The 12764-nt window shown below is 47.5% G+C and overlaps 1 protein-coding gene across 2 annotated transcripts in view; it reads right to left on the reverse strand.

Annotated features, from left to right (window-relative positions):
- ZNF239 (zinc finger protein 239) overlaps positions 1-11360 on the reverse strand; it is a 16630-nt gene extending 5270 nt beyond the window's left edge. Inside the window, exons 1-2 of one of the 2 annotated variants that reach the window (XM_012653906.1) lie at positions 11350-11360; positions 6163-6280 (exon numbers count right to left, since the gene is read on the reverse strand). In XM_012653906.1, the coding sequence (XP_012509360.1) occupies positions 6163-6190 (28 nt within the window). In that variant the 5' untranslated portion in view covers positions 6191-6280; positions 11350-11360. Of the gene's footprint in view, positions 1-4738; positions 4794-6162; positions 6281-11349 lie in introns of those variants that run through there. The other variant, XM_012653907.1, reaches the window with a different exon arrangement.
- Positions 11361-12764: the final 1404 nt, after the last annotated feature.

Genomic DNA, 12764 nt, shown 5'->3' on the forward strand with positions numbered 1-12764 from the left:
CTTGGGCCCAGGAGTTTGAGGTTGCTGTGAGCTAGGCTGACGCTACGGCACTCACTCTAGCCCGGGCAACAGAGTGAGACTCTGTTTCAAAAAAAAATAAAAAAATAAAAAGCAAGTATTACCTTCAAAGGAAGGAAAAGGAACTGTAATAATAGGATACTACTTGCCTGTACAGTAAACAATAATCACCAGGTCAAAGGAACCTACGCACTAATCACTGACATGACGCTAACGTAAATTATTGGGAGACTGGGTGTGTTGGGGGAAGTAATGTAAAAAAGCTATATCCTCATCTATGATATGAGAAAGTCAATGTAAAATATAAAAATAGTGATAAATTGAGACATAGCAGTATGTCACAATAAATAAATTCAAATTAAAACGATACCAAGGTACCATTTTCTACCTATTACATCAGCACAAACCCAAAGTCTGAAGATTGACATTGCTCATGAATATAAACTGGTATCACCCATGATGACAGACAGACATTTTGACAATTATCAATCAAAATCACAAATGTGTACATTCAGCATTGCAGGTTGGTGGCTTTACTCTTCAGATTTCCAAGCATAATTGAGAAATGACATTTATATGAGATAACAGATGCTTCGTAGAAGCCAATGACCAGAACCTGAGTAGACTGGAGTTACAGACATGAAATAAACTTTTCATTGTGTACTTTTTTTTTTTTTAATTTAAAGAGGTTTATTCTAAGCCAAATGTGTGTGACCAGCCTGGAGCACATGGCCTCAAGAGGTCCTGAGAAAATGTGCCCCCTAATTGTGTATCTTTTTATACTTCTTCTATATAAACCATGTGAATACATTTACTCTTTTAAAAGAAGAGACAGAGAAAAGAAATAACTGTATGAGCACATGGTCTGGACGTATGAAGACAAACTCAGCAGGGAACAGCTGACAGGATTAAAACGGAGTGCTGGCTGCAGGAGCCGCAGAGCAGGGGACATCTGCATTAAAAGCCTGTAAACGCAATTTCCTTTACCCGGTGAATGTATCGCTTTGTCTACAAATTTCAAAAGCAATGGCAAAAAGAAAAAGGAAAAATGATAAAGAGTGCAGTTTGTGGCAGTTAAGTCCTGAGGTGGCCTGAAATGAAGGGTTAAAGGGTTGCTTCAGCAGCCTTTACTGTACGGTACTTGCGAATGGCTAGTGGCTGCAGAAATCACAGGAATATGAAAATCAACAGGGGAGGAATCTTATTAATGGTACGTTTTCATAAGCAGCACTGAAACTTTCTGATATTACTTTTTTAATTATCTAAAATAATATGAAGAATGAGTACATAACATTAGGAGAAAATACTGACAAGAGAAAAGGGGTCCTTTTATAGGTAGTTAACATGACAAAACAAAGCACTTGACACGCTGCATAAAACAGCACTCCGAATAATACATACAGTATAATCTCATAAAATTTTTATATATTTGTAATATACATACATATGTATAGAGTACATAGAAAAAAACAGAATCACAAACTATTAGTCATTTTATTGCATATTATGCTTGTGTTTGCATTTTTTTTTTTTTTTTTTTTTTTTGAGACAGAGTCTCACTCTGTTGCCCTGGCTAGAGTGAGTGCCGTGGCATCAGCCTAGCTCACAGCAACCTCAAACTCCTGGGCTCAAGCGATCCTCCTGCCTCAGCCTCCCGAGTAGCTGGGACTACAGGCATGCGCCACCATGCCCGGCTAATTTTTTCTATATATTTTTAGCTGTCCAATTAATTTCTTTCTATTTTTAGTAGACATGGGGTCTCGCTCTTGCTCAGGCTGGTCTCGAACTCCTGAACTCAAACAATCATCCTGCCTCGGCCTCCCAGAGTGGTAGGATTACAGGCGTTGTGTTTGCATTTTTGACTTTTATATCTTACTTGTATAAAACAAAAATGTTGGACAACTATGTTCAATTTTATAATAATAAAAATGAAAACCAAGGCTGAGCAACATAGAGACCTCACCTCTACAAAGAATTTACAAAATCAGCCAGGTGTGGCGACTCATGCCTGTTTGTTGAGGACTGTTTGTGGTTGCAGTGAGCTATGACGCCGCCACCACACTCTAATCTGGGCAACAGACTGAGACCTTGTCTCAAAACAAAAACAAAAATCTAGGGCAGAGCTTGAAACTGGAAGCCCATCTGCACCTTTGTGTCTGCTCCTCTGCAAATCACTCTCTGCGAAGCAGTCACGGGGATGCTGGGTCACTCAGAGCATACCACTCCATTTTCTAATGGCTACCCACTGAAAGTAGCATACACCCACTTTTTACCAAGGCTTCGATGTCGTGAGTGAGCCAGGCCCTGCCACCACTTCTGCCCACTCTGTTCTTCCCAGATGGACCCCGTGTTCTAGCCATGCTCCTCCTTCCAGGTCTCTGGGTCTCCCTTGCACGGTTTCCCTTCACTGCTGTGTTCTTCTCCCCAGTCACTTATACAATCTTTCACCTCCCGGTTTAAATGTCACTTCAGAGGCTTTCCCTAACACTTTCAACAACACCCATGTCACCCTCGTCCCATCGCCTGCCTTGGTTCTCTCAGAGCACTGTTCTAGCGTTCGTAGGACTTGTCAAATTTACAGTAGTATGTTGTGTTTACTTAATGTTTCTGCCACAAGACTGTAACAACTATTTTTTCTCTGCTAAATTCTGCAGCAATTACTAAATATTGTTTATGTGCACACAGCACTGGAAGTATTAGACATACCGCTTTCCCTCCAGGAACCTGGCTGGAAACAAGGAAAATAAATGAGACTCACAGATCCAGTGGTTAAAAGAAAAACGTACAGAAGAATACGCAGTTGGGTCTGAGACTGTGAGCTATACATGGAAAGTTCTGAGAAGCAGGGGGTCAAGTGGAAGGGGTGGTCAGAGATTTCACACAGGTAATGGACTTCGAATAGAATCTTAAAAGCACAAAAATTAATCAGGAACCAAAACATGGGATAATAAAAGTTTCCGGAGCAAAGAAGGAGGGAGGACCTCAGGAAAACAGACCTGGGTGGAAAGGCGGGCAAACGAGGACGGCAGAGAACCGCGCTCCCCCACTAAGGCAATGCACAAGGGCCTGGAGAGCCAGGCAGGGAATTTAGAGGCCATGCCAGCAGCTGAGGGTAATTCGACTTTTCATCCAAAGAGTGACATTGTAAGTGACGTATTTAAGGGAGACAAGTCTACCTGCAACATCTAACTTGAGCATAAAAAATGATGGCAACAACCTGGCTGATTTATACCATACTTCGACCATTAAATGGGTCCATTTTGGGGTGATATCTGTGGGACTTAAGAGTGTTAATAAATTTAAAAGAAGTTAAAAGAGAACTGGTGAGAAATTTGCAGATACTAAGGATGGGGAGAGAGAAACAATGCAGTAATAGCCTATTTCTAAACTAGGGGACTGGGCCAGGCATGGTGGCTCACGCCTGTAATCTCAGCACTCTGGGAGGCTGAGGCTGGAGGATCGCTTGGGGTCAGGAGCTCGAGACCAGTCTGAGCAAGAGTGAGACCCCATCTCTACTAAAAATAGAAAAATTAGCCAGGCGTGGTGGTGTGGGCCTGTAGTCCCAGCTACTTGGGAGGCTGAGGCAAGAGGATTGCTTTAGTCTGAGGTTGCTGTGAGCTAGGCTGATGCCACGGCACTCTAGCCCAGGTGACAGAGTGAGACTCTGTCTCAAAAAAAAAATTAAAAAAAAATAAAGGGACTGGAAGAATTTTAATCCTGCCAAAAGTGGGAATACAGCAAGGGAAGTTAAGAAGAAAAAGAACTTTTAAACCTCTCAATACACTGAATATGAAGTGGCTGGACATTCCAGTGTAGATGTCGCATAGCCAAGAAAACATGTGGGAATAGCGTTTAATGCAAGGACAGGAAATAGAGATACTAGGTGAAAGGGTGAACGACCCAAAGGGCAGATCTCGCACACAGGCTGTGTGGGAGCAGCAAGGCTGGCTTATTCACCCGGGTGCGAGTGGGCTGAGTCCGAAAAGAGAGTTGGCCCAGAAGGGGGTTTCGTGAGGGTTTTTGTAAGTGGGGGAGAGCCAATCCCATTCCGCCTATGCTGTTCAATTCTTTGTTGTTCCCGGGTAGAAGGCCAAACTCTTGATCCTTACTGTTGTGGTCAGGCAGGTGATTGTTGGTGTAAAGTCCCTGACCCATATCACCGCTGTGTTCAGAGCGTCCGGATTGGGCAGGTGACTTTCCGCTACGTGCAGTTAATGGCGGGAGTGGCCGGGCTCGGTCTCAAATAGGGTGACTGCTGCTCTGCCTATCATTAGGGTCATCAGAATAAATGGGCGGCTGAAACCATGAAATGCGTAACGGCTCCTTACACACAGCGCGCGTTCCCAACAGGGCACCACTGCCCGCAACGGTGACGGTGAGAACGAAAAATTTTACACATTACACTGGTTTGTGGCCCACAAAAACTCAATCCTACCTAGCAAACCTCATTCCTTAGCACTTAATTTCTCTAAAGGAGAAATTTAGCTTGTCTCCTTTCAGTGAGGGGAGAGTGATGATTAAAAAAAGGTCAAGGAGTGATTATGTACAGCAGTACGTACTGTGACAGAAAGGCAATGAGCCCTCTGGGATTTGCCAAGTTTGAAGAAAGAGAAGCCAGTGAGTCTGTGGGGAAAAGGAGTAAGAGAGAAGGCAGGAGAAAGAGGAAACTACGATTTCATACAAGACAAAGAATTTTAAGAGAAGTCATCACTATACAAACCATCAGTGAGCCAGGCGAGGTGGCGCACACCTGTCGTCCCAGCTCCTCGGGGGGCTGAGGCAGGAGGATCACTTGAGCCCGGGAGTTCAAGGCTGCAGTGAGCTGTGATCATGTCTCTAAAAGAATAAAAATTTATTTAAAAAATGTGGCAATGCCTGACTCCCCACCGAGGGACAACCACTGCACCCTGCAGCGCTTTCCCTTTCTCCCCTTCAGGCTTAGCTGACGGTGGAGGCTGGAGAGCCAGGTTACTGAGGAAAGCGAATCCGGGCCCTCGCATGGGCCGAGGTGGGAACAAACCCCGAAGGCACCATGATGGCCTCTTCTCAGTTGTTTCTGCAGAATGTCTGCTTTTGACTACAAAATGGCAATTTCACATGGTTCGACCAAGTAGGTGCACATGCATCTCCCCATCTAATCAAAAATTCTTTATCAACATAATTTTAATGGCTACATATCTTTCTTTTCTATGATCCATGATAATTTGACCAATCCCCTGTGACACATTTAGAAACTAATTTTTCAGTATTTGAAATGATTCTGAAATGACTATCTTTGTTTACGATTTTCAGTTGGAGTTACTGACTGGTATCTTAGGATAGATACTTAAAAATGAAATACTACATTTGAAATGTTTAAGGCTCCTTGATTCGGGCAGTCAAAGTGTTTTTAGAAAAACTGTATCAATTATACCCTTATCTGTTTCTAGGGTATGACTGTCTCACCACAAGTTTTGATCATTTTCAGGAGGGGAGATGGATGAATCCCTGAATATGTAAGAAAAGAAACAATGGAAACTAGATATCGCAAGGCAGGGGGAGGATACTCAATGAAAATAAGTCTAAGCAAAGACTATATAAGACCAGTGTGGGAGCAGCGTGGGAAAAGAGAAGAATGCAGAGAAGAAAGTCAGCGTGAATGGAGAAGACCAGAACCTTCTACAGAGGTAGGAGGCAGAGTAAGTGAATAGATCCAGGTAGAACAGTACATATAGAAAGTATCCCAGAAGCCCCGCTCTCTGCACAGGATGTCAGAGAACTCCCAGGACATGTATCGAGGGACTTCTCTTTCATGGATTAGCCTGGGCTTGGAACTTGCCATGACGCCTGATACTCTTTGGAGTTCATTCTCCATTATATAAAGATCTTCATCTTACTCCAACTGAGTGATCACATCTGGGAAACACACAGGGATTGGGTGATCGTGCAGAAAGCAAAATCAGTCCCAAGCTCTGGCTTATAAGGGATGGAACAGGTACGCTTCCTGGGAAAACTCAGTAAAGCTATTAATACCATTCTCCAGTTCTTACCAAGTAAAGTTCTTTAGCTGCTTAGAATAGTCAGGAAACATCCTTTCGTGTCAAAAAGGAACTAGGAAACAAAGACTCCAATGGGCAAGCGCCCACGTTCACACGTCTTACCCACTGAGGCCGAGTTCCTGTAGTTTCCACATCACACCTCTGCACAGCTTCCTCCGAGCAGGGCCAAGGCAGCCCCACTCCTCGGTGAAGTCCACAGACACATCCTTGAATGTGACTGGCTCCTAAGACATTGAGCACATTTCTCCTCAGCTGACAACCGTCTGCACAAACGCCCTGGAGGGAGGGTGACGTTGGTAGCGCTGGAAAAGGAAAGAGAAATATAGAAGACTAGCATGAAGTTCAGGAGCTCTGAGTGAGCTAAGTCAAGGTTTGTTAGAAAATCTTTCCTTTCTCACCTGCTTTGCTACACCCATCCGAATCCTTCCCCTCCTCCCCACGACCAGTCCAAGCTCAAGCTATCAGCTACCGAATCTTTCCTTGTCACTGTCGTCTCCTGGTCATTGCTTACCTGTCCTTTTCACCCTATTCCAGCCATTATCCCAAAAACCTCAACATTCCAGAGAATTTACCCAATGCTCTGACCTCAATCTCCACAGTGCCAATAATCTCTGCCTCATTTCATCCAACTGTAATAAACATAATTAGGTCCAGCTCACTACCTGGACCCCTCTGCTTTTCAAATACTCATTTCTTAGTATCCTACACCTTAAAGATATTGCCCATTCTTTCTGTTCTTTCTCTTCCCTCACACCTGCTTTATCAAGATCACCACCCTTTAACCCTTCCTCTTTTTTTCTCTAGTGAAAGCGCATTTCTTTCTCAAGGTTTTCCCTAGCCGTATCAATCCTATGTCCTTTCTTCTTCCTACCTCAGTAGTTGAATATTACTGGAAAAAAAAATAGCACACATACACTCAACCAGAAAACACTCCTTAGGTATCCCAGCTAGTCCTGTGGCTTAAAATACCATCCACTGCCCAGTATTTATAACCAGCCCTAACCATTCCCTCCACCGCCCACTCCAGCCTTCCACCCAAGAGCTACACTGGGATGTCTAAAAGGTGCTTAAAGCTCAGAAGGCTTTAACGGAACTCTTGCCCCGGCAATCTCCTTCGCCACCTGCTCGCCCTGGTTGTCCCAGTTTAGCAAGCGGCCACACGGCCCACCCAAATCCCAGACGTCATTTGATTCTCTTCTCTCTCCCTCACATCCCACCTATCACCACGCCCCACTCCTCTGCCTCTAAAGCACGTCTGCATCTCCCCACCTCTCCCCACCCGCATCCCAGGTCCTGCCGTCATTACCTCACGCACCCCCCTCCCACTTGGTCTCCGTCTCCACGCTCTCCCTGCGCCAGTCTTCCACACAGCAGCCAGGGTGACCTTTCAAAACACAAACCAGCTCAGGGGTGGAACCCTCCGAAGGCTTCTCAGTGGGCATCAAGTAAAATCCAGAACCTTCACCCGGGGCCGCAGGGCTCTGCAGACCTGGCTGCTGTCACCTCCCAGCCTTGGCCTGAGTCAGTCCTCTTACGATCACACACGTCCACAGCAACACTGCAAGCCCTTGAGCCACATCAAACTCGTTCTCAACCTAGGGCCTTTGCACTAGCTGCCCTCTCTGCAGAATGTTCTTTTTCCACATCTTCACATGCCTTGTTCCTTATCCTTCAGGCCTCAGCCCAACTGTTGCCTCCTGAGAAAAGCATTTCCTTTACCATCTAATCCACAGTAGCACCCGGTAACTGTCACTTTCCTGGTTTTAATTTCTTCCCACTACTTATGCCTCACCTTGTTTTCTTGTTTATTCATTTGCTCTCTTATTTACTGTCCGTTTCTCCCCACTGAGACCTAAGTTCCCTGGGAACAGAGAGGCTGTCTGATTCGTCCCCTATTGCATCCCCAAAGCCCCAAGTGGGCCAGGCACATAAAAGCAGTCCAAATATGTACTCAGTTAACTTCAGGGAATCTGGTTCCCTCCGGGGTTCCGTCTGGTGGAACAGTACTTCTCAAGCTACATGTGGTGAAGAACCAGGTTTTTGTTTTCCAAACAAACAGTCTCAATTTCTGTCCTGTGTCTGCATGGTGCATGGGCTGGCCCGTGCCACACTTTGAGAAGCAGAGTGACAGAATATATAAAAGACAATGAAGGCTGTCTTGTCAACTGGATCGCTAAGCCAGCCTCACCCTGAGGCTGAAGGGGCCCCACTTCCTTCCTCCTCAGGCCTGCCCTGCGGAGGGACATGACTTCCCCAACTAGTCGCCAGCGGAGAAGGTGAGGATGAGGAAAGCGGGAGCTCTCTCCCAAGCTCTCCTTTGGAGGTCACTGCTTTCCACTCCGCCATGAAAGAGAAGCCCGCAAGCCCCGAGCAAGGGTGGGACAAAGAAGCAGTGGAGGCAGCTGACAGCCTCGGCACCACACCCATCAGCAAAGCGCGGCCCCAGAAGATCGAGCGAGTGGACTGGCCGCCCTTCTCCACCAGAGCGTTTCTTCCCGAGTGCGGGGAAAAAAGGATCCCTTCTGTTCAAGGCTACTCTCTCCCTGCGCATTCTAGATCCATCCCTTCCTCTCTCTTCTGAGACTCAAGCCCATCAATTATCTTTCCTCCCTTTATTTTTTTATCCACCTTCTACTCAGTCATCTGGATTGTCCAAGCCTCCTTCTCTACCGCCACAATATTCACACCATTTCAGATCTTGTCAATTCTGCCTCCTAAATTTCCCTCCAACGTTATCTCTTTTCCATTTCCACTGCCACTGTCTTAGGCCCTCATTTTATTTTTTTACCTAGACCGCAATAACTCCTTACCAATTCTTCGTAAGTACAAATTTTGTCATCTTCCAACCCCTAGATCAGAGTTATTAATTTTTTAAGATCCTGCAGATAAAGTGGGGGAGAATTCCATGCCGGGAATGGAAGGGATGTGATGGTGGGCTACTAACTCTGTGGCAGGTAAAAATGACGAGTGGACCAAACGAGAGGGGTCTTTGTGGCAGGAGAAGGGAGAAGGGGAAAGAGAACAGTGCTCCTGTTAAAGTAAGACAGAGAGCTGGGACTGAGGGACTCAAAAATGAACAGTCTCCCAGGTGTCCGCAGAGCTAATGAGTCACCCCACGGCTGAGCTCCTGCTCACAGAGCGGAAAGTGGACTGCGTGTCTTGAAGGCCAACCAAGGAGGAAGGTCAGTGGATCAGTGGTTTCTTCTTTCCACTGGACCAATGTCAAACTCCTTAAGACTAGACACTTGTCATCATGTGGCCTTCCGCTTCTTTCCAGAGCCCATCCCTGCTGTATCTCCCACATTTACTTATGTAGGAGGCAGATGAGGGATCCAGTCATCCAAACACGTCACACTCAGGTCTAGCACAGCCCTTCTCACGTTGCGTCACCCTGACCTGGCGTTCTCTCATCCATTCTGGAACTCCTTGCAGTGTCAGGACAATCAACAGCCCCTTTCTGAAGCATGAGGGTGAGCTGGGTGCCTCCGCCTCACAGCGGTTTCCACATTCCCCTACTGCAGCTATTAAGCCTGTCTCCCAAGTTGGCTGTAAGATTATGAAGGGCGGGGCCACTATCAACTAATCTTTAAATCCCAAGCAACTAGCACAACTGACTCAGAATCTAAATGTTAAGTATTTATAAATTCACATGCCATTTAAACGAATAATGATACAACTAAAAGAAAACCTAACATCTTCAATTTACAGATAACAGTGAAGTGACTTACCCAAGGTCACAAAGGGAGGCTGAGGTTAAACTGGGACTCCTGCCTTTCAACAGACTCCAGGACAATGTCTGGTACATAGAAAACAGGCATTAAGGATTCATGAGGTCCTTTCTTTAAATTCAAAGTTATTATGTAACATGTATCAGAATCCTAAATTTTACTGTACTAGCAATTCCCAAACGCAGCAGCAGTTGATAAAATAATCAGTAGGGGACAGGCAGAAGAAAAGGAAGGAAAATATATTGATCACAGGGTCTCACTCATGTTAATCTCCCCTGAAGTCCTCAATTACTTTTCAAGGCAGACAGACGCCATGCTCTCAGTACCTTGAAACAGCTTACTGTCCTCTGAACAGATTTTTATAAGACCTCATGGTTTCTTTCTACGTATGTGAGGGCTGTATTTGCAAAGCAAAACAATGGCCTTTTCCCTTAATGCCATTTCCCTTCAAATCCAGCCTGATACTTTATTCAAATAGCTCCTGATGTGATGACCTGTTTAGTTGCGGAGGAAGAACAGTGTGGAGTTAGCAGACAGGGGGTTTACTTCTGCCTCTGCTGCTCCTACCTCAGAGGACGAGGCGCTTGCCCTCAGCTCCCGCAGAGTCCCCTCTCCACCAAAGCCAGGACTGGGCAGAGGATCTCCTGTGTATGTCCTGCCCTCTCAAACACCCCCAGTGCCAATCCTGGGGTACCTTTCTACCAATGGTTTTATGGAGACAAATGAGAAATAATTTTTAAAAAGTGCTACTTGGTAACATAAGATTTATTGTACCAATTAAATACGTGGACTTGTTGGTGAGAGGGAACAAAGCAACCAGAGCATAAAAGATGAATAACGCATTTTATCTACCTTAGAGACACTTATATCAAGTATGTAGCGAGATATTTCACAATAGATGCAAGAACTCTTTGGCTGTACAAAGACCAACTGGATAAAAACGGAGTGAAACTCTCAGTAAGTGTGGAGGAAAGGCCTAGGAATCTTAATTTTTAGCACCACAGATAATTCTGATGCACAGCCTGGTCGAGGAGCATTTCTAGGAGTAATTTCGTAACTACTGAGCTGCCATTTAACAAATTTTCTCATGTTTTTAACTCTTCCATGGTTAATAAATGATCACTATTAATATGCATACTTTTTGCATACAGGTAATCTGCTCATCAAAACGGCAAACTCCTTGAAGGAAAGCACCATAGTGTAGACCTCTTAGCACCGGGCTGAGCACGGAATAGCTTTGAGTGACTTTCGAAGGCAGTGAAGTGTCTGGCAGGAAAAGGCAGGCTCTGAGAGGACCAGGCGAAGATGCTGGGGATTCTACAAAAGAGCACAGCCCAACGCTGTGAGGAGCGGACCAAACTCACAGAGGCAGGTAAGACAGAGAAAGCACTACCTGTGTGGAGCCTGCTGACATCACCTGCTAGCTCTATGCCGAGTACCCCCGTGTCCCCATACCCGCAGCTATCTATACTGCATGTCTCACACGGCGTCTGACAACAGAGAAACAACACAGCACAGAGACATCTCAGAGACGGCATTTTAGGGAAAAAGAAACCCCAATTCGCCAGGACCCTGGTCATTTTCCCCCTCAGGGAGGGGCAGACTCCCGGAGAGGCAGAGTTAGGGAACCAGGAAGGGCCACGAGCGCCAAGCCCACCGTGCGGGCCACACACGAGCCAGCCCGGCCAGGCTGCAGGGAGTCTCTCCGCGCTCGCTCCCGGCCCTCTTCGGCCAACCCTCCTCTCCTGGGGCGCTTTTCCTGCCACCTCCCTCGTCTCTCTCCACGGGGCTCCGCATCAAACAGGCCAAGCCTCCCCCCAAACACGCAACGTCAAGTCAATTCCACAGCCGCCAGCAGCGCCAAGATGTGCCCGTTTCGCAGACCTTTCGATTTCTGCCCTCGAGTTCCAGTTAGAGTAGGAGCTCTCGGGTTACTTGTGGCGCCTCTCGGGATGGGTCGCGGTCGCCCAAGACGCCGTCCCCGACCTCATTCTCAGAGCCCGCTGGGGTGCGGGGCATCGGGCGCAACCTCTTTTCAGCGAGGGCAGAGCCGCTGCGCAGAAGCCTCGGTCCCTCACGGGAGCCCCGCTCCGCCACCTCACGCCCTCCGGAAACCTGCTTGGAAAAGGCCCCTGCGGCCAACCAGACGCCCCCAGGCCGGCCCGGGCCGGAGCACCGCCAGGCCGGAGAGGGGGGTTCGGAGCCGCCTGCCTCCGTGTGGCCGCTGGCGGGCCGGGTGCACGCAGCAGCTCGGGAACGCGGCGCGGGACTCACGTGCGGCCGCGGGCCGCGCCTCCGCGGGTCCCACGGCCGCCCCGCCCGCCTGCCGGGGCTCGGCGGCCCAGCGCCGCCCCCGCGCCACACCCACGTCCCGACCCCGGGACGCCTCCGCCGGCGGCGCGGGCAACCGGGCGCGTCTCACCTCCCACGTGCACTCGCAGACCTGGCGGCGCCGGGCTCGGGTACGGACCGCTCCTGCGCGGCGGGCCCGAACTACAAGTCCCAGAGAGCCGCGCGCGGGCGGCGCCCACTTCCGGCGCCGGTCCACGGCTGTCCCGGGGCGCGGCGCCGAGAGGGGATCTGGCCGCCGGCACTTCATTCAAGTTATCCTGGTTTTTTGTCACAAACGCATAAGAATTATTTTAGGAATACCTGTTAAAGTGCTACTGGGGGAAAAGGACGTAAATACCACCCATAATTTGTCCTTACCTTTACAACTATTCTGAAATAAATATTTACCATTCGGCGTCTTCCATCTCACCTCTGAAGTTCGTTCGTTTAACAAATATTATTTGAGAGGCAGCTGTGTATCAGGAGCTGTTAAAGACGCTTACACAAAAATCACTGCCCTCGTGGGTGTCGCATTCTAGTGGAGGAAACAAGCAATCCATAACTAAAATAAATGGCACAGCTCGTTGAGCGTCTGGCTACTAAAAAATGGCATAGCGTGTTATAAGGCGACACGTGTCATGGAAAGAAT

The sequence above is a fragment of the Propithecus coquereli genome, unplaced genomic scaffold, assembly GCF_000956105.1.
Source record: "Propithecus coquereli isolate 6110/MARCELLA unplaced genomic scaffold, Pcoq_1.0 Scaffold434, whole genome shotgun sequence".
Taxonomy (NCBI): Eukaryota; Metazoa; Chordata; class Mammalia; order Primates; family Indriidae; genus Propithecus; species Propithecus coquereli.